Raw genomic sequence first — 23,977 nt, 5'->3', positions numbered from 1 at the left:
CAGCACAGCTTGAGCTCCTGAGGGTTTGGTGGGAAGGAGAGGAGAGGCACTGTTTAGGTTTTTGGAGGCTTAAAGCTGGACAGATATGGTAAAGCCTGGGGGAACTCAGGAGGGAAAATCCTGGTTTTATCCCAGCTTTTCCTCCTTTAAAGTATCCAAGAAGCGATCACTGAAAAATTAATTCTGGAAGTAGAACATTTTTTTCAAGCAAGCACTTTCTCCAGTACTATGCAATGTTCAGATTCGGGTTGTGTGCCTTTTGAGGAACTTCTGAGGAGAAATGCTGACAGCTCCCAGGGCCACAGGAAGGACCTCACTCACCAAGAAGAGACGTCCTCTCCTCAAAACCCATCCTGAACATACAGTTCCTCATCTCAGCCCTGAGGGCCCAAAAATTCATGAAAGAAGAAAGTAAAACCACACAACAACTGTTATCTAGCAGGCAGCACTCTGGGGAATCACAGCCACTCCTAAAACTTCCATCCCCAGAGACATGCCACCCCACATCCCACAGTGCATTCTGCATCAGTACAGCCAATCCTGAGTTGACACCCCAGCTCAGTCCCATCCTTGGCATCCCCAAAAAGGTGCAACTTGGAAACAGGAGAGGAGGGGGATATTTGGGCAGCTGCCTGGTCAGCAGAAGATGTGCACCAGCTGCTGGTGCTGTGCCGCTGCCCAGTCGGCTGAGCCGGCAACACACTGGTGGCCTCTGCGCCTGCTGACCTTTTGTGCTGCACTTTGGTTTATTTTCCCTCTGAACAGCAGAAGCAAAGCCAGAAGGGGAGGGCAGGAGACTAAAACTGGCGCTGCTTCTCCCAGCACCCCACCAGGCTCATCCAAAGCTGGCCGCAACGTGCCAGCATCCCCAGAGTGCCACTGGTAAGGATGCCACACACTGACAAAGAGCTTTCAGTCCCCATGGATGATTGTCACCCAACATGACAGACCTTCAGGTCCAACTTGGACATTGGCAAATCCTACCATGACACAAGGCATGATGAGCCCCTCCTCAAAAGAGAGCTGGACAGACAAGACTCAGGCTCCTACATCCCTGAAGGACAGTGCAAGGGAAGGCTGCTGGCACAGACACCAGAGGCTGCTCTGAGTGACAGTCCCAACAATGAGGCTGAGTGAGGAAGAGATAGAGAAAGAAAAGCCTTTCTTACCTTCTTCAGAGTCACCGCCCGCTTCCCCTTCTAGCTCTGAGAGATGGAGGGACAGAGGTGTGATGGGAGCAGGAAGAGGAGGAAGAAGAGAGGTGCAAGACAGAAAGAGAAATCAGAGTTAAGCAGCTTTGCCTTGCTCAGGCAGGAGCACACAGAACACATAGGATAGCCCTACACCTTCCCAACACTGTGCTCCAAACTGGATCCCAGGCCCCAGACACCGTCATGGTTCACCTCAGCAGATGATGTCCAAAACCCAGGGGGCTGGGGAAGAGGGAACAATGCAGCAGAGAGCAACCAATGGGCTGCTTCAAGAAGCCCAGCAAGCACCAAAAAAATCATCAGGTTGCCCTTGAGGGCAGAGCAAGAAGGGTCTTGACGGGTGGGCTCAACCAAGCTGTGACCCCCAGGCTCAGACAGGTTTAGGGAGGTTACACTCAGCCTTGAGATGGTTCAGGAAGGGGCCCTGTGTGCTGGGGAGCAGTAAGGTCTGGCTTGCCAGGCTACTCCAGGACACATCCCCAGGACAGCAGGGCCTTTGCACACAAGGACTGATGTCCAGGATGGAAAGAGCTCTGGATACTGTTCTGGCTGACAGGCTCAGCTCCCAGAGAGCAAACTGTCTCCAGCTGTGCTAGAGAGGAGAAGGAATGGAGAGGGTGAGAGAGGGAAGAATATAGTCCTGGGCAGGAAACAGGATAAGGTTTTTCTTCCCTTCACCACTGAACCCTTCTGTGCTGAGCCCTCAGGGCAGCACCAACATCTCCTACCCTTACACAGTCTCAGAGTCCCCACAAAAGCTGACAAGGACTCCCACAGCCACTTGGCCCCAAAAGGGAGGCAGAAGTGCCTTCTCCAGACAGGCGACCCTTCCAGGGGCACCCTCACAGATGCCCCTCCAAAAAAACTGCAGTCCCCAAGCCCACACTCACCTCCCACTGGATGCAGCAAGATCTCAGCTGGGTTGTGGGGTTTCAGCCCCAGTGCTGAGAGTGGGGTCTTGGCCAGGCCAGGGGGCGAACGCACTGTAGGCACAGTGGACACAAGAACGTTAGTGGAGGGGTGGAAAATGAAGCTTCAGAAAGGCTGGAGCTGCGATGGGTTCAGAGCCCCATAACCCATCCCACCCACTGGCTGCAAGGAAGAGTAGATGCCCTTGTATGAAGCAACACTCTGGGGATGGACACCAACCCCCCTCCCCATTTTGGAGAGGACACAGGGCAGGATGCAACTGGGAACAAGCACCCTGCCCCATCACAAGGCTGACAGGATGGAGAAAGGGGGCAATTCCCACCAGGAGAGGTCCAACACCATCTCCCAGCACTGTCCCCACAAAGGCATGAAGCCCCTTTCATTCCCCCTGTGTGAGCAGCCATCCCCCCGCCCAGCTCTCCCACACCTGAACTCCTCTCTGCCAATCCCCACATCTGGCTGAGCTGGAACCCAGCTGTGCTGGAGCAGCTCATCACCCCCATGAAAGGGCCAGAAGGATTGCCAAAAGAACCCTGTCCTCCAGACCAGCTCAGTGAGTGGGTGAAGATGTACACACAGAGGGGTGGCAACGTACACATGAGGTCTGCACCCCTGTGCTCATACATACATACCAGGAGGGGCTGCATATGTATGTATGGCTATGGTATGGATGGCAGTGGGGTTTCATAGGGCAGGGTAGACCTCCCCAGGCAGATTGCACCTCCTCTCCCCTCCTACCTCCTGGGTTTACACCATCTCCATGATGCTGCATTTTCCCACACCAGGGGAAACCTCAGGGCATCAACTTCAGCAAGAGGGACCAAAGGCCATGAGCCTCCAGCAGTGTTTGAACATCCCCGACCAGTGTCACAGGTACGGGGCCTGCGGCGAGGCTGGGAGGCAGTGGGTGGAGGGAGCTCCAGGGAAAGCCAGATCCTCGCCCTGTGGCCAGGTCCCCCCAGCAGCCTGGGGCTGGAGCAGCCAAGCAGCTAAGTCCCTGGGAAACCAAGATGGCAGCACCTTCCCCAGTCGGTGTCTGATTTCCCTAAATCCAGCTGACTGCAAGCCTCAATGTTGGCTCACACCTCAGCTGGCTGATGAGCAGCTGGGTCCTCCCAGGGCAGGGAATTCTCCCAGGACCACTATTCACCCATGGAGGGAAATTGCTCTTGTATCCCCCAGGGGCACTTTGACAACACCCAAAAGCTGCAACTTCAAGTTTCCCAGGCTTCCCTAGCTGGCGCTCATTAAGCAGCACTGCCTCAGAGCCATGACCCCAGCCAGGCTGTTCCTGTCACCCCTGCAAGTGACTCATCCTCCAAAGCCACTGTCCCACTGCCAAAGGAGCTGCTGCTGCCCCAGGGCCGAGCTCTCAGTCCCCAGGAACAACAGGGCCATTTCCGAGCTGCCAAGCACCCTGGGGACACTCCCACACTCCAGTCACTGCATCCCATGAGACAGGGCTCAAACAACAGAGGGTTGCAGGGAAGGAAGAGCAACAGTGCAGAAGAAAACAGCCCCAGGCCCCATGGGCTCAGCTATGGGGGGCAGGTGGCCCCAGCTGCAACCAGGACATGGCATCAGAGGGGGCTGTGCCCAGACCAAGCATCCCCAGCCCTAGAGCATCCCTCAGCCCTCAGCCTACAAAAGCGTTTCAAAGGGGATGTAGGGGGCTGCCATCTTTTTAATGGGTTTCCCAGTTGACTGGCTGCTCCATTGCACTGGCCCAGCCTGTGTCATGCTGTGCCAACGTGCGGCTGCTCATCAGGGTTCGTCGTTCAAGCTGGTCACACAAACCCAGTCCACACAAACCCACCGCTACTGCAGTCAGGGTTAGTCAGAAAGGAGGGATAACGCAGGGACAAGCTGCATGCAAAGGACATGCATCCTGGCCTTTTTCCCCCTCCTGCCCTTGAAACAGCAAGCAAGAAGTGGTATGGTGTGCGAGTCTGCCCTCCTGATCTTCAGTCCCTCCCACTCGCCTGCTACCGTGGTCTTGCTTCCCTTCTTGTCATGCTGGCAGGAAAGATGGGGAGATGCAGGACCAGGATGGAGCGAAAGCATGCCCCTCTCCTCATCCCACCTTGAAATCCCATCCAAAAAACACCCCAGTGAGTGGAGGGCAGAAAAAAGCAAATAAGAGTGTGCAAAGCATGGGATGCTGAAGGAAGTGGGATGCTGATGGCAGCATGGAGTAATGGGATGTGGAAGAGAGAGGAGGATGGAGAGGGGGAGCGGTTAACATGGCGGTGGGTGTCTGGAGTCTGGAGCTGTCTGACCTTTGGCAAATTTCTGGCTTGCCTAGAGCCACCCACCAAGCCCCTGTGCTCCCGGAGCCACGGCACTTACAGGTGTTGGAGTAAGGGGTTTGTGGTGAGACGGGGAAGGCTGGGGTGGGGGGAGAAATCTCACCGCCGCTGGAGGGTGGGCTAGTGGGGGAGGCACCCTCCATCTCTTCAAAGGCTTCCTTGTAGCTGTGAAGATGAGGCTGGGGAGAACAGGAGAAAGGGTCAGTCCCGTCCCTAGGATGAGTACAACCTCCGAGGAGAGGGCAGAGGGGACAAAGGGAAGGGTTGCACCTCCTCCCTGCTAGCCATCACCACCACCACTACCACAAACAGATCACTGTTCTCCAATTCTATGGATGCTATGAATGCTGACCAAGCCTTCCCCCTCCCTGGAGTCATCTGCACCCAGACAGCCAACCCCCACCCCCAGCATTCCCCCACCCCAGCGCACCTCTTTGGGCCTCCCTCCAGGGTTGGCTGCAATGGTGCTGACCACCTCAGGTGAGAGGACAGTGGGGCTGCGAGGTGAGCTGGGCTCTGGCGAGCTCTTCTCATAGTGGCTGTCACTGGGGGTCCGCTTGCGGGCAGGGACAGCGCTCTCCTCCGCAGGAGGAGACTTCTCCCGGGACTGCACCCCTGCAGGGCAAGCACAGGGTTGGAGATGGGTGAGGAGCTGCCAGCTGAGATGGGGACCAGCAGGAAATGCCCCAGAGCTGATCTGAGAGATCTCCCCAGGACTATGTGCGTAGAAGGGACTCTGCCCAGCAAAGATAGCAGCTCCAGGACTCACCTGCACCTAACCCCCAGACCAGCATAAGCAGTTATGAGCTAGAGCAGATACACCCTACAGTGGTGGCCCTGGACCAGGCCAGAAAGCAAGGCAGGATTGTGCTAATGGCTGAATTGCTGCACTAGCCCTCCCAAGCACAAATAGGCTCTCAGGGGCAAGAGCACCTTGACAATCGACCAGAGAGCCCAGCCCTGCAGAGCTGGGGAGCAACAGGACCTCCTGATAGCATCACACTGGGAAAGGACTGAATCCCCCAGCATTAGGACAGCTGTATTCAGTTGCATCCCTGCTCCCACAGCCAGATGTGGCTTCAACCACAGCAGCAGAAAAAGCTTGGTTTTTGAGTCCTCAAGGCAGAGGGAGCACTGAGTAAAGAAGAAAGAACCCAAGAGAGATGTGGTGCAGGAACCCCAACAAACCACTTCTGATCTCCTGTCTCCAGTGCAAAGCCTTTCTAAAAGGGGAGATCAGCATCTCCTCTCCGTCTACCCCCAGATCTCTTTCCCCAGACCCCAGTGGTATGAGCCACCAATGCCTGCAGCCTGGGAGGAAGAACAGAGAGAGCAAGTCACCACAGGACAATGGGTTTCTTGGGCTGTGCAGTCTGGTAGATCCCTGTTGCCTGGGGTAAATTTGAGGAACAGGGAAAAAGTTGGCACAGGGCAAGGGGGGTCAACTCTCCCAGCACCTGACAGGGCCCAAACACACTCTCTACTCAATCTCGCCTGATGAAGAGGTTAATCAGGGCTCATGGACAATGGTGCCGGGTTCAGTGCACAGGAATGCCACAGAGCATCACAGGCACAGCTCAGAGCCCCGTGGGACTCCTGCTCCTCCCTGGGACTCACTCATCCCCACTAACAGAGATGACAGCACTGTCCCCTTCACCTTTTCTGCAGAGCCAGAGAGCAATCACACTCTCCTTGATCAGCATATTAGGGAAGAAAAAAAGAGAAAAAGGAGAAAAAAAGAAAGAGAGAGGCCAGTATCACGCTCCAGGAAATGCACTTTTCAAACACCAACTCCTTTCCCACGGGCTGGCGGAGGAAAACCAGCCATCAGCTGCTTCCCCTCGCTCCCCGGGGTTCCACACAGGACCCACGCCTCACGCCCGCTGACCTCCCCTCTTCACCATTCGGCACCCTCACCAGAGCTTTCCTGGCCCTGGGGAAAGGGCTGCAAGTGGGGAAAGGGCTGGGAGCACAGAAGGGAAGGAGGTGGCCTGGATGCATTTCTAAATAATCAGCCCAGTGAACGGCAACAACAATAAAATCACGGCTCGGGGGGAGAGGAGGCCAGGCCGCGAGGCGGGGGACGCGAGCCAACGGGGCTGGCTCCAGTCGCGGAGGCGGCCTGGAAAATTCCACTAAGAGCAGCTTTGAAACACAACTCCCGATCCCTTCTGCAGGTGTTTGCCGGCATGGGGCACGGCCATTAAAAAGACCCAGGGAGGGAACAAGGGGACAGAGAAGGTCCCTGAGAAGCTGCCTTGCAGGCACTGGCAGCATTATATAGGGTCACCCTATATCTTTTGTCCTGCCCTCCACTGTAAGGGAGTGAAGATCAGAGTTGTGAGCATAGGGAGAAACAAGATGTTGGAGAACAACAAAGCAAACTCTTATATTTTCTTTTTTCCCTTCCACTTTGTGTACTGTGGGTTCTCCTGTATACCCAGCCCATCCTAAAGTGAGCTGTAGGGCCCAAGCACTTCACAGAGGCAGGGACTGCCTCCTCAAGCTGTGCATGGCTGCCTTGCTTTGCATTTTCCATTTGGGAAGCCCTAACAGCAGACTGCCGGAGCCTGGCTATCAGTGCACTTTACACATCTACAGCGGAGGTCCCCCTGCTCCATCCCCAGAGCTGCGTGTCACGTAGCAGCAGGGTGCTGGATCTGGCCCATTGGGACACTAAGGAACTCACCAATCTTTGGCTGCTCCACTCCCCAGACATGGAAAGCGGCCGGGGCCGCAGGGAGGGGAGGGAGGAGAGGGGGAAAAAGGGACTCATTGTTCAGGAGCTGAGAGTGGGAAACTTCACAGGCTGCCCGGAGCAAAGCCTGGAGGAAACCCAGGCTCTGAGCATGGCTCCCCCAACCCCCTGGGTGATTTATGGGCTGGAAACTATGCTTGAAAAACAAACTCTGCTTTCCCTCACTTGCTGTGCCCCCTCAGCAGACACACAGCCTCCCTTAGCCATGGTACTGTCACTGTCTCAAGAATGCCCTGGCCAGCTGCAGGATATGAGATTCCCCTTCATAAAAGAGGGAGCAGCAGCCTGCATCCCACTCCTCACCCTCACACCCAACACCTGCGGGACTGTCACCCCTTCTGCTGCTCATTTAAGTCCCTAATTTGGTACCAACCCACTGCCCTTGGACTCAGTACAGCTCTAGGGCTGGTGAAGGGCAGGGGCACAACAGCAAGGGAAGGAGGATGGCAAACCCAGCTCATTTTGCAGCTAGGAAGCCAGGTTTCTAAGACAAATCAGGAGGCAGCTGCTTTTGGGGCATGAGATGCTGGAACTACTTCCAGGCAAGAGCCAGGTTATATCCCCACAGTCGACGAGAAAGGGCAAAGTCCTCGAGATGTGGCACTGAGCAGTTAAAGTCAGACAGGGACACACAGCACCCAGTGAAAAGACATGCAAACTTGCTCCCTGTCTCCATGAGGAACAGAAGCTGCCCTGTACTGCTCCCTGTCAGAGCCCAGCTCATCCCATCCTGCCAGACACAGACACGTCTACCGCTCCCCACCTCCCAGCCTGATCATTCCACCTGGGCACAACAAAATAACTTACTCTGTGCTGAGGACTGGGAAGGTTCAAATCTCTTTGGTCCTCCTGGGGAGAAACGCAAGGTGCCAGCGGAGAGACAAAGGTCACACAGAAAGCTGGTGACTCCCCACCCCACTCTTTGCCCCCAGCCCAATGCCATTTCCTTCCTCCTGCTTGCCCTGGGACAAGTGGGTGCACAACAAGCACCAAGCAGGTCCCCAGCACTCATCACCTAGGGCAGACCCAGGAGGTGAGACACGGTCAGGGCAAAGCTTGGAGGGGCTGGAGCAGATCTGGCCCAGAAATGAAAACCTCACCAGCGAGCAGTGCCAGGCTTGGATGAGATGCAAAAGCCAGGCAGGGGAGTCTGTACCCAGGGCCAGAGGCTCCCCCATCCCTGAAGGAGGTCAAGGGGAGCCCTGACCATCATTCTACTAAGAAAAGGGATAAATCCTGCATGGGGAGGGTCTCCTGAACCTCCCTCAATCCCACGTCCATGCAACACACAGAGCATTCAGCATGCAGGGATAGAAAAGGAAGGAGGGATGAGGAGGAAAGAGGGATGAGGGGGAAGGAGGGAGAGAGAAGAGAGGTAAAGGAAGGAAAGATGAGAGGGAAGAATGCAGGAGAGGGAAGGAGAATGATGAATGGGGAAGGTCGGAGGACAAGGAAGGAGGTGGAATGAACAAACCGGAGAAGGACCGTTGCTGGTTCAGAGGAGGACGGGGGACTTTGATGCTCTTGTTGAGTTCCCTGAGCTTGGCGTTGTACTCTGCCAGCATACCAGGACAGGGAATGCAAGGAGAGTGGGAGATCACAGAGGACAGACACAATCCCCCAAGGAGAGAGAAAGGGGCAGACAGGACAAATGTCACGAGATACGATAAGGAGAGAGAGGGAAAGAGAGAAAAGAAGAGAAAATATTAGATGGGCTCCAACAGATGAGGCTGGGGTCACTTGGGGTCTGAGGGAGCTCAGTCCTTCCTTGGAGATGCTTTCCCATCAGCCAACTTGCTTGGGTCCACACACCACATAAACCCGTATGAGAAATCAGTGGTGGCTCCCAGCCACCTTGTGCAACACCACAAATGCCCCATCACCATTTCCTTAGGGATGGCACCATGCAGGTCCCCTCCATCATGGGATGCTCAGGGCTGGGACATGAAGAAATGACACCAAATGCCTTGTTGGGAGATGAAGATGACTTGAAAGATGACAGGACCACCTCCTCTCTGTGGGGAGATGCTGGGCATGCCAGCATTGCCCTGTGCCATCTCTTCCCCTCCATCATCAGCGGGAAGTGGGAATGGAGCATTCCCTCCCCAAGAACGGAGGAGGTGTGAGATGCTCCTCATCTCTGCACTAGGACAGGCAGGCAATTTATAGCAGCAGGGAATGTAAACAAACCCGTCTGTGTCCCACTGTCCCCGTCGGCCGTCCCCTCCCAACATTGGCTTCAGGACACCTTGTTCCCGCCAGAGGTCAGGCCACCCGCCTGCGCTGTCCCCACCTCAGCACAGACGGCCCAGCTCCAGTGGAGACAGGTGGCTACAGGCTTGGGACCATCCCACAGATGCCTCCCTCCTCCCTGGGAAGCCCAGTGGCTGCAGAAGGATGACAGTGACACCAGCCTAGCCCTGAGGCCCTAACCCCAGGGTTGGGGAGGTGGATTTTTTTTTTGGTAGACACCATCAAACATCCATTTCCCACACACTGCAGATACTGTTCCTCTCCTTAGAACTGTTCTCTTTTCCAGCCCATTTTTTATACTTATATGGGGTGGTAGGGGAGAGCAGGCATGTGCTCCTTATAATATTAAGTCCAGACACACAGTGTGGTTTGGGCATCCAAGTGTTCTTAGGTTTGTTTAAATTCTCTGCAAAAGCCTTGTGACCCTTTGTGAATCTCGTCTGGATCACAGAGGTCGAGTTCAGATGGATGCAAACTTCCTCCAACACCTCTGTGACCCTCCTCATTCCCATCCCTGCTACTGGCACCCTGCCTGCCTCCCACCCTGTGACTCAACCCCCACTCCTGGGAGGTTGGTGCTGTTGGATTTTTCCAGCCAAGCCTCTTCCCCCTCCCTCTAATGCCGGGCGAGTTTCTGGACTGAGCACAGAGTTGGAAAGGACAGAGCTGCCAAGCCCAGCATCACGAGCTGGCCCACAGCCCCAAGCCCTTCCCAAATGTCGCTCCACAATTCAACAACTGCAGCCAAAGCAGCAGGGAGGGAGGGCACCGAGCTGCCACAGGGCCATGGCACCTTCTTCCCGGGGTGCTGGGACACTCCTGTGTCCCCAAAGCCCCTGAGTTGGAGCTGCAGGACAGGGGATCAGAGGATGCAGTTTCCCCTCTGCAGCACAGAGCTAATGCCATCATCCAGCCACAGAACCAACGCTCAGCGCTGCACCCAGCCAAGCACCAAACCCCTGTGGCAGGACTGGGAAGACATTTCCCTGACCACTGCCCCAAGGCTAAGTCCAGCTTCAAACTACCCCAGGCCAAGCTGGCTGGGCCAATGGGGCAGAATTTCAGCTGCCAGACAACAGCCTAGTCCACACTCCAACAGCACCCCAGCTACTCAGGGAGGAGGTCTGAGCACTGAACCCAGCACTCCAGGGGGGGAAGCAGAGGCTGAAATCAGGGATGAGCCCAGCTACGTCAAACACAAGGCAAGTTTTCTGCTGGGATCTTACACCAGAGCACGCTCCACGCAGGGAGAGCATTATGTCCAAGTGGGGTCCAGGCAGGACACCCTCCACCAGAGATGAAAACATCTTCCCAAACTCTGCCATATTCTCCCTAAAATAAAGCAAGCCCCCTGAGACCCAGTGACTGGCCCTGCCACCAGGGAAAGACCAGCCCTGTACTCTAAAGGGGTGAGGACTGGGGCAGGTCTGACACCCTCAGCTGCCCCTTCCTACCTCTGGGCAATGCTGCTGCAGACGGCAAGCTGCAAGAGGGGATCTTAGCAAAGAAGAGCAGCACAGGCTGTCCTCATGCAGCCCAGAATGCCCTCATGGCAGGTGATTCAGTTCCAAGCCCAGATCTGGCATGGACAAGGCATCGCCGCATCACTCCTCCCCAGCTCCACCATGCATTCCACCCCCATGGGCTCCGGCACTTTGGGGCATGCGATCTTCCCCATCCCCCCAAGGAATCAAAGAATCCTACCTGCCACCCTGTGGGCCACCAGGCCCTCCAGATTCAAGGGCTCTTCTGCCGACCTCGACAGGTCTTCATAGCTCTCCGGTCCCTTGAGGGGCATCTGGATTTGCGCTGGGATGGTGGGGGAAGGCGGGGAGGAGGTGAGGAGCTGTTGAGACCCCACAGGACTGTAGGAGGTGCTGACTGATGGGAGAGTGCCCATCTGTGCTCCTGCCGGAGAATGGCTGTAGCTCCTCGGATCCGGCAGTGGTGCTAGCTGGTAGTTGTAAGGCAAATAGGTTTCCCGATACTCATGCACCCCACAGTCCATCTCTCCAGGAGAATAGGCTTTGCCCCCAGGCTCACAGACCACGGGGCTCACAGATGTGCCAAAGGACCTCGGCTGGGCCACCTGCGGAGATGGCCGGGCGTAGAGGCCAGACACAGCCTGGGTCGAGAGGGAGGAGGGCAGGGGTCCCATTGGCTTATCCTGACGGGCGGTGGCAGGCACACTCTGCGACTTGTGGACAGCAGGTGCAAGATCCAGCATGAGGACATCAAGGGCTTCAATGGACTGCTCAATTTCCCGGCGAGAGGGTGCCCGGGGGAACTCAGGCATGCTGTGGCTGTGTGGGGGCACCATCTGCAGTGGGCTGGGCTGGGGGCTGCAGCTGGAGATGCTGGGGCTGTGGCTCTCCGTGCCGCCCTCCTGCAGCCGGGAAGGTGGTCGGCTTCCTCCTTGTTGTTGCCAGGAGTTCAAGCCCCTCTGCACAGCCTCCCGGCTGCTTGTACTGCGAGCTGGGGCCTGGGGCAGCGCTGGGTTTACATCATATTTAGCAGTGTCCACCGCTGGGAAGGACCGGGAGCGGTAGGTTCCAGGGTGGTCGTAGCCATACAGGTAGGGCTGGGAGCTCGGCAGCGGCTGGGGCTGGAGCCAGCCCGGGGCGTGGGAGCCCGGTGGGCGCTGTGGGTAGCCAGTCAGGTGCTCTTGAGTGGATGCTGACGGCCACAAGGAAGGTAGCGGGTCACGGAGGTGGTGGCCTATCAGAGTGTTCTGGTTGTTGTAGGGGTAGCCACCATTGGAGAGCGGCTCGCCATCATACAGCCCCTCCTTCAGCAGCTTCTCAGCCCCATTGCAGCTCGAGGGGCCATTGGGTAGGGAGGAGAGGCTGCCCACCCGGGGTGCCTCCTGGTAGCCAGTCTCACTGGCAGTGGTGGTGCCATCCAAGGAGGAAAGTGTGCCAAGGCTGCCCACACTGTGCCCATCCTGGTTGGGCAGCTCATCGTCTAAGATATCCGTCTCCCGCTCAGCCACCAGCGCTGCAGCATTCCCATTGACGTGCACCTGAGCCGGCACCACGTGGCGGCCTGGCATGGCGGGCAGGCGTGCTGGCACGGGGCCGGGCACGTGGTTGTGCATGGGCGGTGCACTCTCCAAGCCAAAGCCAACAAGGAGACGATCCAGCTCCTGCTTCTCCTCGGGGCTCAGCACCGCCTGGCCAGTGGGCACCCCGGTCACCGCCGGCTCATCCGTCCGGTCGGTCTTGGTGGAGGCAGTGGAGTTGCCTGAGTCGCTGCTCACTGAGAGTGTGTGCTCAACGTGGTTGGGCGCTGCCGAGAGTGGGAGACGGGCAGCGTTGACGGCACCAGTGCTGCCGTGGAGGGAGTCTTTCTTCTTCACTTTAGCGTAGAGGCTCCCATCCAGGGGCCCTTGCGTGTGCCCAACCTCTGCAGGGGGAGAAACGAACACGAGACCCCAGATCAATTGCTGGCTCTCTGCACGGAGCTAATGGGTCCCATTAGCTGGTGGTTTCGATTTCTTCTGTGTGCCAGCACGCTTAACGACCAGCATCGCCGTCTCCTCGGCACCCTCCACAATCCCATGGGCGCCACCATGCAGAGACATCGGAGCCAGATCCCCCCAACCCCATACCCCACAGCCCCCCATTTCGCACGCAAGCACCGCCTGCTCTACTGGGATTCACCAAATATCCCCTGCCCTGTTTCCAGGCATAATTCCCAGCAATTCCTCTCCACCGCCAGCAAGGGGTGGTGCCCCCCACACAGTCAGCCATCGCTGCTCCACAGGGCTCAGCCAGCCCTGTGGCACCAGGGAGGCAACCAGGGAGGATGGAGAAGATGCACCACAGGCTGTAGGAGGACAGGCAGCAGCAGTCAAGATCTGGCCTCATAGCTCTTTCTAGCTCCAGCTGGATGGATGTACTCAGCCCATGGGTGAAGGACAGATGAACCACAGACCCACCTCCCTGCCTGCTCTCCTCCCAGATGATTCATGGGTCCAGTCAGCCAGACATCCTTGACATTTTCTTCCCTGGCTACAGCCAGGCTCCCATACTTTCTGTTCTTTCCCTTTCCTCTCTCAGGTCAGGTCGATCTGCCCCAAAGCTCCCACACAGGCAGCACCTCTGCCCAACCATGAACAGGCAGCATCTGCTCCTGGGGAGGCCCTGGTGCCATGAATTAAGGCCAGTGTGGGCAGTTGGCTCTGCAGCCCCTAAAGTCTTTGGGGCGTCCAGGGCACAGCAGCATCACCACCAGCAATCCTGCACTCCAGCTCTGAGCCCCCCAGCTCCCATCACCCCTGGCAGCATCAACACCACAACTGGCTGCACCTTTTAAACTTTTCTAAGTGGAGCAGACAGATTTTGGGGACAGAGAGGGACCTCGGCCACTGAGCAATGGGGATGGCTCCCAAGCCATGTCCCCCCACCAGAGCAAGCGCAGCACCAACCAGGCTGCAGACTCTTGTTTTTCCAGCTCCCTGCCGAGGTTTCCTGGAAGGTCCCGCAAGCAGTGTTAAACACTTTCTTTTGGAGGAAAAAATGACTCTTCCCTGGCAGGGGGCCAGGCAGCTGACTCAGGGACGGAAGACGGCCCTAAGACGATAGTGTGAAATCAGAGCGGTCCTATCTGCAAGCAAAACACTTCCGAGCCGGGACAGCTTAACCAGTCCCACACCACCACACCCGCACTCCAGCAGCTCCCACACCACCAACAACCCCTCACCATAAGGGAGAAGGCGGCAATAACACCGAGCTCAAGTCCTACCAAGTCAGAGCCCCCTCCTTGTTACTGATTTTCCACTCCTGAATCTCCACTGGCAGTATCCCAAGGAGGCAGCTGAGCCCCAAAACCTCCCCTTGGCTTGAAGATGTCCCAGGACCAAGCAGTGAGCTCCTCTTTGGGCACTCAGTGCAGGAAAGGATGAGACTTTCTCCCAGAGACTCAGAGCTCCTTCATCCAGTCAGTATAGCCAGGAACTGCTAGCATTTGACTCCACAACACCTCCCATTCTGGGGAAAAGGGGGAGAGAGGGAGGGAAACCCTCCCCATGGAGGGAGAAAGGAAAAAGAAGAATGTCCAGCAGCAGTGTAAATGCTGGACAGGCTGACATTGCTTGGAGATGGGGGAAAAGGCACAGCCCTCCCATCTGATGGCAGCAATGGATGCTGGCCGGTCTTGGGAAACAGGGCAAAAGCCAGGGTGGGGGCTGAGATAAATAGGGTAGAGGAATAGAAAGGAAAAGGGAATAAATAAATATAAATGAAAGCACATAGTGCCAAGGGAGAAAATAGATGGCAAAGGCTTTAATTGCACTTTGGGCTATGCACTGCCCCATGGCCACTGAGAGCCATGGAGAGCTGGGAGAAATATCTCCAAGAAGGGTCAGGATGGGGCACAATGAAGTTCATGACAGAGGCAGAAAGCCTCAAGTGCCCCATCCCACCTTCCCTAGACCCTTTGGCCAGGCAGGAACACGGGGGGTCCGGTGGCTGCCCTTCCACCAAGAGCAATACCAGAGTGGCAAGCAAGGAAGGGGCTGTGACACCTCCACCATCAGCCAAGCCCTCATCCTGTGGCTGCTCTGCCCCACACCTGACTGCTCATCCTGTCCTCAACCCCACATACCCCCTGGGCTCTGATGCCACGAGACAAATCCTGCTACTCACCACCACTCCTAGGCCCCCTCCACCACCCTAAGGCCACACTATCGCTCATATGACTATCTATTGCTTGTCACCTGAGAAGCTGAATAAAATAAAGACTAAGGGATGCGGGGACAGACTGCCTTAGCCAAAGCAGCCATCCTCAAAGCAGTAGGCTCCCAGGATCCCATTTGCAAAGTGTCTGCAGCTACCAGCAAGGTCAGATTTCATCCTGAAGGTCAGAGAAGCTCCAGCCCAGCAGGCTGTGCCATCTCATCGTGGGTTGGGTTTGCCCTGGGCTCAGCCCCAGACACAGCTCTGCTTCAGCTCTATCTGCTCAGGCTATAAGGAGGCAGCTGGGGGAAGCGCTGAGACTAGCCTGGTCCCAGCTCTGCTGCCAGGTTCACTGCCCCAGCAGGGCACTCTGTCCTCTCCTTGCCCAGCACCCGGCAAAAACACAGGTCCGGGACAAGCATGACAATGTGAAGGGGGTCAGCTCCCATCCCCAAAATCCCAGCCATCTGCCTCACACACTGTGGGGTGCACCATACAGAAACGTGCACCAGCACAAATCCTGTCCAGGGTTCTGCACCGGTGCAGAAAACAAGGTTGAGGCACTACCGTGTCTCCCCTTGTTCTGCCCCCAGCAGCATCCCACCTGCTGCCTTCAGTCCCCACCACTCAGAGCCCTGACCCCACTGCATCTCTGGAGCATCAGCCCACAAGGAAGATCCTAGGGTCCCGGGACCCTTTGTAGGATGAAGGGTGTGAGTTAAATCCCACAGAGAAGAGCTTAGCCCCCTCAACTCTGTTTTCATCCTGTGTCCAGATATGATGGCAATGCGCAACCACAGCCCTTGAGCCATGGTCTCCACAGCCACAAATTCCCTATCCACCCCCCAGCCCAAAGAAAAGCAAAGTCAGGACTTACCAAAAGGGACGGGGAAGAAAGGATCACAGGCGAAGGGAAGGAGCAGGCAGTAAAATCCCTTTCCTTCACCCCTTCCAGCACCAGAGCCTTCCAGGGGCACCTGGTGTGGTGGCAGTTCGAACGGCGTCCGCAGCCGGCTCCGTGCGTCCGTCCAGGACAGGAGCCGACGGCCCGGAGCTGGCTTGGGTTGGCGTTTGTCCCTTTGGCTTTGCCTTCCCTCTCGCGGAGGGAGCTATTCCCTTCCCAGCGCCGTGTCCCGCGGGGCCGCGAGAGGGGCACCCCGACGGCGGCGGGGTGCCGGAAGGGGTCGGATACGGGGAACCTTAGGACACGGGGAGCCGGAGGGGAGGATGGAGGAGCCGAAGGTGGCAGAGGCAGGAGATGGGCTGGAAGTAAGGAGGTGCGGCTGTGCTCCCCTCCGCGCCAGACCACACAGGGATCACAGGGAGGAGCGGCAGGGGAAGGGGAGAGGCTCGTAGAGGGCGGCGGGGCCGCCCAAGCCCCAGCCCCAGCCCAAGTTAACCTCAGTGAGGTGCGGAGAGGGTGGGAGCCATGGAGGGAGGACAGCCAGACAGACAGCTTCCAGCTATGAATATTAACTACTTCCTCCACGGGCAGGGCTCCGCCGCGTTAACTGTTTCCTAGGCAGGACGGACAGCCGGACAGCTGGACAGCTTACCCACCTCCCACGGGCCGCTGAGCATCACCCCCCTGGACGACCCCCTCATTTCAGACACTCAGCCCTGCCTGCCTCCTGCGTGCACACATCACACCTGTCCCCAGAAAGATGTGACCCATTTGGGGTGAGGATGTCCTTCCAGGCCCCATGGGATGTTGAAACCCAGCCTGGTCTGCAAACCCAAATGCCCTGCTGGAGACTTGAGTTTCTCCATCTTAAAAAACAGCCGAAGAGGGGTGGAAAGCAGCCATGGACAGTCGACCCTGCCGACCCGTTTTCACAACTCCCTTGCCTGCCCTGCCAGCACCACAGGCACAGCATGGATGTGCCAGCACTGTTTGCAGGATGCACGTGCTGCCCTGTCCCGTGGCAGGAGGAATGACATGGATCCCATCCACCCCAGAGCTGTCTGAGACCACACTGCTCCATCCCAAGCAAAATCCATGCTGGGATGGTGCTGACAATTCACTGCTCCAAGTGACAGCAAGCCCACCCCATGTCCGGGCCCCTGCCTGAACCCATGCTCAGGACTCCACTCCTCAGTTGTTCCAACATACTCAGCAAAACGTGAGGCTCCTTCCACTCTAATCCCCCCAGTCGTGTGTTTCCCATACCCCCACGGATGACGACGGGATGAGAGCAGTGTTTCCAGCCAGCCCCCTGACTCACAGCCCTGTTTGCTCCCAGATAGTAGCACATGCCAAGGCAGCATCCTTCCAGAACTTCCAAAGTTTGCTTGCTTCTCTGCCTTATTTTTTGTCTCAGCTGTGTGGCTGTGGCAGGGCAGATAAAAAGCTCCCCAGTCCTGCCTGGGGACAGCCCCAGCTCTACACATACACACTGCTGCAAGTTTTGACTTCAAGGACAGTTTAAAGGGGGAAAAGAAAGGGCTGAGCTTCCACTAGCCAGTCTCTATCTGCATCCCAGTCCCAGCGGGAACAAAACTTATCCAACTCCCACCTCACATCACAACCCCAAATACCAGGTCAGAGGACAGATCCTGCCCTGGGAATAGCCACACTCCAGCTAAAATGTCTAGCCAAGCCTGTAGATGCTTCAGTATTTCTCCCATGGGGAATAACTAGAAGCAAGGGGGACACTCCCTATGGATCCCCTTCAAGCCCAGCCAGGTCCCCACTGCCCCACAAAACGCCCACCCCAACAAGTCCTTACCTTGCTGCTGACAGAGCAGAGAGCAGAAGACAGAGGCAGAATGACGGGAGGGAAGCAGATTCCTTCAGCTTTAGTCAGCTGGTGAAGGCAAGAGGAGAGCCAGTGACCCCCAGTCCCCATCGAGACAGGGGACAGATCCATCTGGGGGGGAGAGCAGCAGCCTGCCAGCAGCTCCAGCAATGGATTTAACAGCTCTGGCCTGGCCCATTTGGCTCTCTGCCTCTGCACTGCCTGGCTTGCCCTCCTGGGCAGCCTCAGTCCCTGATAAGTGGGGCAGGATTTGACCCCACTAGGAAGGTGTACCTCATGAGATGCCCAACCCACGGGTGACCAACAAATGACAGTGACCCCATCAAGGGGCTTTCTGCCCCATGGAAAGATGCAGCTCAATCTGTGGAAGTCTGGGACTCCCTGACCTTTGCCACATGGGGTTCAGGGTCTGCTGTGATCTCCCCTCACTGGACTGGTGAGATGCTCATCCCAGTCCCTATCTCAGCCAGCCCTGCCCTGCGAGTGCGGATGAGCTGCAGGAGAGTTCTACGCCAGAACCATGACTCAGGTGGGGATTTAGCAACTCTCTTGCAGATGTTGGATTTGGCCAGGCCCCAGCCACCCTCTTCCAGCCCCGGTAAAAAGAGGAGGCAGGAAGGGCCAGCCCAGAGTGGGTCCAAGGGCCAGTCGTTATAGGGAGCTACTGGGTTGGGGATGCACGCCCAGCCCTTTAGCATCCTCTCACTCCACCCCAGGGTGGCAGAGCTTGGGGTCCCCCTGCAACAGTCACACATTCGGACCTTAGGGACAACCCCTCCACTGACTCTATGCCAGACCTAGCATCCTGTTCTCCATCAGTATTGGTTTTCTCAGCAAAACCAAATCAGGCCATAAATGTTCTCCATCCAGATTTGCCCACCTGCATCTGCAGTACCCCAAAAATTTCTCTGCAGTGATCCTCCAACCAGCTGCAAACCCAGCAGTGCCACATCTAGCCGCCAGTCTCCTCTTGCCTTCCTGGAGCTAGTTTGACACCCCAAGGAAAGCCACCACAGTGCTGGCAACCACAAAAACAGCCAGAGGAAGAAGCACGCCATCGCCTTCCTTCAGCCTTCAAACACCCTCTCAGCCAACTAATGGCTATGGGGACTGCAGCAAGAATCTGCCATGGAGCCACCACTGACCCCAAAGCCCCTCTGAGGAGGAGGAAGGAGGGCAGGCAGAGCCCATGACATATGGACATGCATGATGGGCAGAGGGACAGGCTGTGGGGGTATCCCAGCACTCCCCACTCTCCCTAAGGACCATAGGGCAGCCCAAGCCTAGTGGGCAGCAGAGACCCTGCCTGGGTAAAGCGGGAGGGCAAGTCCGCTGACAGGGGACGGCTGTGGGGGCGGCTGACAGAGACCCCACCTGTTGAATCCAGTTGGGTCCCCTCTGCCAGAGTGCAAGATGTGGGGGTTCAGATCCCCCTCTCATGACCCCCGCTCTGGACGATCCTGGTCAGCCGACAACCTTGCTACAGCTCAGCTTCCCCTTCCCCAAGTCCCCGCAGATAAGCACAGCAGAGGCATAGGGAACACTAGGACAGGCACCATCCCCAGTCAGCCACCTACCCCTCCAGCTTTGGGGCCCCACAGGACCATCCCACCCTGTCAGGCACCTCCAGCCCATATGGGTGCCCCATGCTGAGACAAAGCTGCTGGAAAAAGGGCATTCACCTCCACCAAGCGAAGCTGTGACCAGCAGAGATGCTGCCTGGGGGGACCCACCGTTTGGCAGGCGATGCCGATCCCGTTGGCCTGGGCTGCGGCGACAGTCTGTGGGGAGCCTTCACCGAGTGGCAGGACGGGCAGTGGCAGGGACAAGGAGCAGCGGCTGATCCCAGCCCCGTGTGGGTTCCGGTGCCAACCTCACCCCCCTCCGCCCCCGGACACCACTCGCTCACGCCTGGTGGTGCCAAAAATGTGGCGTGCAATTCCCTGACCAAATAAGGCAAGAACAACCATAAACAGGGACCCCCCTTGCACAGCCGGGCACCAGGGTCCCTAACCCAGCTTGGGACAGGCTGGTTAAAAGTGCTGACAGAGAGGAAGGAAGATGAGAGCCCCCCTAAGCCCAAACTGACTCTCTCTGCTGCTGCTCAAGGTGCCCCATGGGGCAGCCAGGGAGAGACCCCTATAGATGGGCTTTTCGCAGCTGTTTTGCTGGCATGGGTCAGAAGGCAGCCTCCTGCCTCTGGCTTCACCCTTCAACAGTCCCGGCTCATCTCCAAACTGGGGCAGTGTTTACAAATCCAAGGTGCCCTCATTCCCTATTGCCATCCTCCTGCAGGGAGGACAGCCCAGTCAGCACATGGAGATACCTCTGCAGCCCTGACACCTGTCTAGACCCCCCGAGAGGGGATGGAGAGGAGCCCTGGGGTACTTCTGCAGCCAGGACCCCCATGAGAGGACAGAGATGAGTGCTGGAGTAGCCCTGCAAGGGGCTGGGAGTGCAGAAGCTCTGCCCAGGGGGCCAGAGGGGAACACATGCAATGAAGTACTCAGGCCTCTGCAGGCAGGAGGGGCCTGCCAGGCAGTCTTGTCAGCTTGGGGCCCAACCTGCAGCTCCCCAGCTCCCCACCACATAGCTGAGCCTGGACATCACGAGTTGCCTGTTTACTGCCCGGTGCCAAGGCAAGTGCCTGTGCCAGCTCTGCACTGCTGCCCCAGATCCGGCTCTACCACCATAGCAGAGACACTCTCACCTGCCTCAGGCACCCAGAGCCCCCACCCTGCGCTGTGAGCACGGCCGCCCACAGCTCCCACTTGAAGCAGCCGGTGACCTTCAGGGACATCAGGGATGGCAGCTGTTCCTGCTCCAGGGACGCCTCTCCAGATCGGGCCAGGAAAGCCCAGGCATCTGCTCAGCCACAGGCAGCCTTGCCACCGGGACAGGGTCCACCACCCTTCGACATACAAGTCCTGCCCATTCCTGCCAAGTGGGTGAGGACAGTCAACTTGCTGCAGCCAAACCAATGCTCAAGGGGCTCTTCCCAGCTCTGAGAGATGCTGCATACCCTTCAAGGCCAGTGAGACATTCTCATACCCCAGGGATAACTAAGGCATAGCTACGTCCTGCCACGTTTGTGCCATGAGAAAGGAGCTGAGATACTTAATTGTCCCCCCATGAAGTCCTGCAGACCTGGGGTTTGGGTTTCCCAAAGCTCTGGGGCATAAACCAGGGCTGGACCCTGCTCATGCAAACAGGATTTTGAGAGTGAAAATGCTGGAAAAACAGTGTAAGCTCTCTGGCACTGAAGCAGGAGTCAAAGTCCACAAGATCTTCCTCTCCCATCCCACAGCCACACTCCTCCCAGCAGCAGCCATCTGCCCTCAGCTCTGCTGCCCACTGCTGTCCCCTTTCCTGGGGTGAGGGGGATTCCCACAGGGACACTTTGGCCACTGAGCACCCTGTGAGCCCTAACCTTTCTCCAGGTGCTTGTTGGACAGGGGTGGCTCAGCCCAGGCCCCCTCCGCGCTGTCCTCACGTTGGATGTTGAAGTTCTCATAGGAGTCCCACCGGATGAGTGGGTCGGATGTGTTGTAGTCCACGGAAACGCTGGGCCCGTTCTCCAGGTGCTCCATGCCTGGGAATAGGCAGGATAGTCAGTCGGGGTGACAATAGAACCAGCAAGGGTAGGACAGGGAAGGAGATGGAGAAAGGTTCAGGCAAGGAAAAAAGAGAAGGAGTCATAGGGTAAGGCAGGAGAGTCCTACAGGAAGGGCAGCATTAAGGATGGGCACAGGATGTACATCAAAACCCACAAAGTGTACAAGACTGCCCAGGGCTTTTGGGATTGCCTAGAGACAAGCGCACAGGCTGATAGTGAGTGTGCATGGTCTGGAATTTTTGGGCAGGGAGTCCTTCATTCCCAAGCACTCCCTCTTTCTCTCCTGGGCCAGCAAGTGCTTTGGAGAGCAGCCTCCTGGGGAGTGACAGGGCATCCATGGGTGCTCCTAGATTAGCCTCACTGCGTGGACCCCTCATCCTACCCTGGTGACAAAGAGGCTGCAATGGGGCAGGAGGAGGTTGCAAGGGAGACAGCAGGGGATATAGCTGAGGAAAGGGAAAGGAGACGGCATCCAGCTCCAAACCCCCAAGGCAGTGAGCCAGTCATACCTTGGATCTTCTCAGGGCCATAAGAGAACACAAACTCCACCTTCCCATACTCAGGGAAGCGGTCATCTGTCAGGGAGAGAGCAAAGGGACCATCTCCATCTATGCTTCCAGTAGCACCCACACAGTCACCCCAAACGTGCTCCACAGCTTAAGGCAGGGAGCTGGCAGGGATATCCCTGCATGGGGCAGTGCATCTCAGCCCCCAGAACAACCCCAAAGCAGTCGCTCTGCATCAGTACTGGTTTTGGTAACAAAAGGGATGACGGTGCTACCAGTCCACATGCAGCACCACACCCTGTGGATGGAGCAGGGGTGCCCTGCTTGGTTGCAGTGGATCTGGGATGGGTGCCCAGATGCCCCACGATGAGACCAGAGTTACAGGGGCAGGAGGATGAGGGAGTTTGGAGAAGGGAGGTGCCGGGGCAGTTACCTCTGAAGGCCTCATCCAGATCCTCCTTGCCAAAGACAACATCAAGGTCGTGCACAGCGCACGTGTGGAACTGCACACGGAAAATCACATCACGGGTAGGGCTGCGAAACTTCTTGTGGTAGCACTTCAGCTGCAGAGGGGAGTAGGGATGGGCCATCAGGATAAGCCCCCAGAGCTTGGCAAAGGGGAATCTGGGGATCCTGACACAAGGCAACCACCCGTCCCCTGGCTGCTTTCTACGCGGAGGATCCTTACCAAGATATCGCCCTTGAGCAGCAAGCCGGGCTCAATGGTGATGCAGATGCCTGTCTGGCTGTCTCCTTGCACGTTGCTGCAGAGAGGGATGGTGGGAGGATGTGAGTTGTGGTGCAGAGGCCTCCAAGAGCTCCCAGCACCACCTCAACCAGCCCTTCTACCCAAATCCAGCAAGGAAAGGTGCATAGCACAGAGCTTCCCCCCCCGCCCCCAGTGACAGAGAAGGGTTCCGTCCATCACCCCAAGGGGCACCCATTCCCAGAGGAAGGAGGACAGGAAGAGGAAACTGAGGCACAGCGGAAACCCTTCCACTAAGGGTGGGAAAAATGTTGGGTGGGAGGGTTTGACCAGGATCCAAGTGCTGAGACTGGGCTATCAGCCATCCATCCAGCTCCCTTAGTCAAGCAGGGCATTGGACACAGAGGGAGAAATCTCAGGGAAGACTCTCCTCCCTGCCTCAGTTGCCCTGACAGAAGCCCTCCCCTTTGCAGTGTCCCACCGAGGGGCTGCCTCTGGGTGGTGGCGTCAGCAGTCGCAGACAAAGGAAGAAGGGAGTTGGATTTCACAGGCAAGATAAACCTGGAGTTTATTACAGGCATCCCATAAACAGTCTATTAAAAGCTGAAAGGCGAGACTGGGATGGCAGTAAATCTCAGCTAACGGGGACTGCAGGGAAGGGAGATTCTGGTCCAAGGGGTTAAGATGGGAATACTCCGGAGGTGAAGTGCTCTGCTCCCTCCAGGGAGGCCAGGAGCCATGGGTCCCTGGGGTGTGACGCTGGCAGAGTGTATGGGAGGCTGGAGAAACTGACTCCTGCTTTGCCTTCGCCAGTGCCTGCTTCCAGGAGCAGTGTCAGAAAAGAATTGTGCGGAGATTAAAACAGGAGGAAAATATTTTTTTGGAGAAAGAAAGAGGGCTTTTAGGACTAATCCAAGCAGGAGGAGCAGTTCTTTGGGCAGGGAGAGAAAAAATGCCTTCATCACACCTGGGACGTGTCCCCATCTCTGTCCCCATTCCCTCCAGGGACACCCAGCCCCAGGCTCTGCGCAGCCCCAGGCTCCCTCTGCTGATACGCAGAGTCACTACAGCCCTCCCGGCAGAAGGGCCCAGTAAGGCCCAGTACAGCCAGCTACCACCTCCAAAGAAAAGGACGCCCCGTTTTTTCAGTTCCCTGGACCCCAAACAGACTAAGCACAGAGCACCAGATTGCAGGGGACTTGGCCTTGACCCTCTCCATCTTCCCCTGTTTGTCTTGCCCCCCAATGCTGG

At 57.1% G+C, this 23,977-nt stretch overlaps 1 protein-coding gene across 6 annotated transcripts in view; it reads right to left on the bottom strand.

The window, feature by feature from the left end:
- Positions 1-23,977, bottom strand: part of TNS1 (tensin 1) — a 54,139-nt gene that overhangs the window by 14,013 nt on the left and 16,149 nt on the right. Inside the window, exons 12-21 of one of the 6 annotated variants that reach the window (XM_017825373.1) lie at positions 22,709-22,784; positions 22,454-22,583; positions 22,024-22,089; positions 21,329-21,490; positions 11,166-12,866; positions 8,683-8,763; positions 4,881-5,065; positions 4,491-4,629; positions 2,102-2,194; positions 1,170-1,205 (exon numbers count right to left, since the gene is read on the bottom strand). In XM_017825373.1, the coding sequence (XP_017680862.1) occupies positions 1,170-1,205; positions 2,102-2,194; positions 4,491-4,629; positions 4,881-5,065; positions 8,683-8,763; positions 11,166-12,866; positions 21,329-21,490; positions 22,024-22,089; positions 22,454-22,583; positions 22,709-22,784 (2,669 nt within the window). The remainder of the gene's footprint in view (positions 1-1,169; positions 1,206-2,101; positions 2,195-4,490; positions 4,630-4,880; positions 5,066-8,682; positions 8,764-11,165; positions 12,867-21,328; positions 21,491-22,023; positions 22,090-22,453; positions 22,584-22,708; positions 22,785-23,977) is intronic. The other 5 variants (XM_017825369.1, XM_017825370.1, XM_017825371.1 and 2 more) reach the window with 5 other exon arrangements.

This window comes from Lepidothrix coronata, unplaced genomic scaffold, assembly GCF_001604755.1.
Source record: "Lepidothrix coronata isolate B3197 unplaced genomic scaffold, Lepidothrix_coronata-1.0 Scaffold118, whole genome shotgun sequence".
Taxonomy (NCBI): Eukaryota; Metazoa; Chordata; class Aves; order Passeriformes; family Pipridae; genus Lepidothrix; species Lepidothrix coronata.
The sequence above is the reverse complement of the archived record's forward strand: the minus strand, read 5'-3'. Positions and strand labels throughout refer to the sequence as shown.